The 2,731-nt window shown below is 36.6% G+C and overlaps 1 protein-coding gene across 1 annotated transcript in view; it reads right to left on the reverse strand.

Annotated features, from left to right (window-relative positions):
* Positions 1-913, reverse strand: part of LOC118324905 (caspase recruitment domain-containing protein 8-like) — a 4,837-nt gene extending 3,924 nt beyond the window's left edge. Inside the window, exon 1 of the mRNA XM_035657415.1 lies at positions 899-913. Coding sequence (XP_035513308.1) covers positions 899-913 — 15 coding nt within the window. The remainder of the gene's footprint in view (positions 1-898) is intronic.
* Positions 914-2,731: the final 1,818 nt, after the last annotated feature.

Below are 2,731 nucleotides of genomic sequence, written 5' to 3' on the forward strand. Positions count from 1 at the left end.
TCCTCTTCTTCTCTCTGTGGAGACATTACTTTATGACTAACAATGATTTGTTGATGAACATTTGGCCACTGGCACTGTCTAGAACAGTGGTCGCCGGCCCACAGGCCATTTTAGGCCTGACACCCCCCTCCCTCTGGCATGCAACATGATGTCAAAAATATTGTATAATCACGCCTGCAAGATTGTCATTATTATTTTTTTATGATTCTCCAATTGATCAGCTGATGTTTGCTCTAATTAGTTTAATGGCCATCTCTGTAAATGCATGGTCAGAGATTCATTTTAGGTCTTTTTCTGAGAAACCGAAAGGAACCGTCATTTGCTGGATGTTAAACATACATGGAGCAGGTAAATCAACAATTTTGTTTTCCATATGCGACCTTATTAACTAGCCTCCTCATTAATGTGTAGGTCACCTGCTGATGTGAAAACTGAATTGTTTTCTAATCCACACAGTTAGCCTTACTGTAGTACTAGTATTATTGACGATAAGAGTGCACTTCCAGTGTATCATTGTCTCTTATTATAAAAAAGCATATAAAAAGTTCAGAGGGAATGGGGATTCACTTGCACTGGGAACTTGTACTGTATTTATGAGCCTTTGGTTTGTCACAACATAAGTTACAGTCATAGTAAAGGTCCTGTGTAATCCGTTTCTTCATTTTTTAATTTAATTTAATAAATTAGGACTAACCTGAGCTACAATGAGCTGCTGAAGCCTTAAATTGGTTATGCTGTATTATATTATACTGTACTGTATGCTATTTTACAAGTAACACTGAATCTGCCATGTTTAACAGGTCATCTGAGAAAGGATGGAGGAGGCATCAGGAAAGGACACTTAACACTGACTGATACAACCATTGCCAGCTGACCTTTCAGTATACAAGAAATATACCTTGATGGAGGACATGATCTGCACAGTTTACATAAAAGTTATAGCTTTGTTACTTGCAACATACACACAATTTATATTTCTGTGTAACTGGAATTTGAATAAAACTCTGAACACTACATTTAGTAATAAGTATGGTTTAAGATAATAATATGTTCTTTCACAGAGGTTTTATGAAACACGTAGATAATTTCCTGCATGTGGAAGGGTTGAAAACCTGGTCCAAGTAACACCTATGAAAATGTGAAATAGTTTTGCGAGTAATCCTGTATTGAATATTGACTGTAAGCAACACAACACATTTCTGGTTCACAGTAAAACTTTATTACGATGTTGACAGATAATGTAAAAGATACAATATTGAGGTTAAAATGGATCACTGCATTATACACGAGCATACATCTGGCAACATTTGTGTGACAAATAACACATATGTTTCAAGTTAAAATATCCGACTTACTATGAAATATGGATACAGTACAGTCCACAGTTGGTTACTGAGCAGTTTTTCAACTACATAAGCACATTACTTTATTAGACATTAAGTTATGTTGACCATTGAACATTATGTCATACAGAGATATAAATAACATTAGCAGTATTTACCTGAAGAAAACGTCATGGAAAGCTATAATTCTGATTGTTAATTTCTCTACGATTTCAGGTCTGGTGGTGAAGTTTTTGGCTTAGAAGCAGTTATTGAACGAAAAATGCAGCTAAACCCAGTAACAGTAAGGGACTACCTGCCAAAACACCGGCAACCCTATGGTGGAATACGGAAGGCTGCAGCAGTTCGTAGGAGCTGACCAATCAGAACAGACTGGGCTTTTCAGAAGGAGGGCCCTACAGAGACGGGAGCTCAAACGGGAGCTGCTTCAGCATTAGGCAGAATGAGAGAAACAATGTGTTTTTGGAACGTTAAAACATAAAAACCTTTCTAGTAAGTTCTAGTTTACGTTAAGTTTAAGTAAAATTGTGAACCTGAAAAAGGGCATAATATGACTCCTTTAAGGGAGAGCGGAGCAGAATTGACCTAATTCAACTACATTGTTCTATGCATTATAACATAGTGTATATTTAATGCTACCCAATAAAGGATTTAGTTTATATTTGCTGTCATGCAGAAAAAGGCAATTGTGACTGAGAAAATTCAGGTAAACTTTACAGATGGATGTATAGAGAGTAATAGTGCACTTTTATATAAAATAATTATTAACTGTTTCGCCTATCTGTCTGTCTTATTAAACATTTATTGATCTGCCTGTTGGTATTGTTTCAAACTCAACACTTCCTGCAGCTGCTTCACAATAAAAGCCTTCCATTAAAGAGAGCTGATTATGTCTCTGACAGCTTAGCTTGAGTTAATCAGGTTTGAACTAAGGTTAGAATTGGTCTAAATAGATAAAACATAAATTCTGGTAGACCAGCAGTCTAAGACACATTGCATGTAACAGTGATGTCACAGGTTCAAGTCCAGACAGTTTCATTTCTATATGTTAATCATTTTCTGTTTTCTGTCACTCTTAACTGTCAACTATCAAATGAAGTTTTTATTAAATGAGACTTAATAAAGTAAGTTCTCTTACTGTGTGTCTGAGGGTTCAGGTTCACCTTTGGACCGGTCACTCTTCATAGACAGATAGCTGGAAACTGGAGACTCTGCTCGGTCCTCCTCTTCCTCCTCACGATCACTCATCTTCAGGTTTGAAGTCAGTCTGAGAGTTCAAACATTAACTCTGCAGTGAGCACAAAAATCAGGAAGAACAAATTTGTTCGAGTTTCACAAACAAGACTGAGATAACATGAAGTAACCCACAATCTCTCTCTCTCTCTCTC

This window comes from Morone saxatilis, unplaced genomic scaffold (assembly GCF_004916995.1).
Source record: "Morone saxatilis isolate NCDOM2014 unplaced genomic scaffold, NCSU_SB_2.0 Contig0, whole genome shotgun sequence".
Classification (NCBI taxonomy): domain Eukaryota; kingdom Metazoa; phylum Chordata; class Actinopteri; family Moronidae; genus Morone; species Morone saxatilis.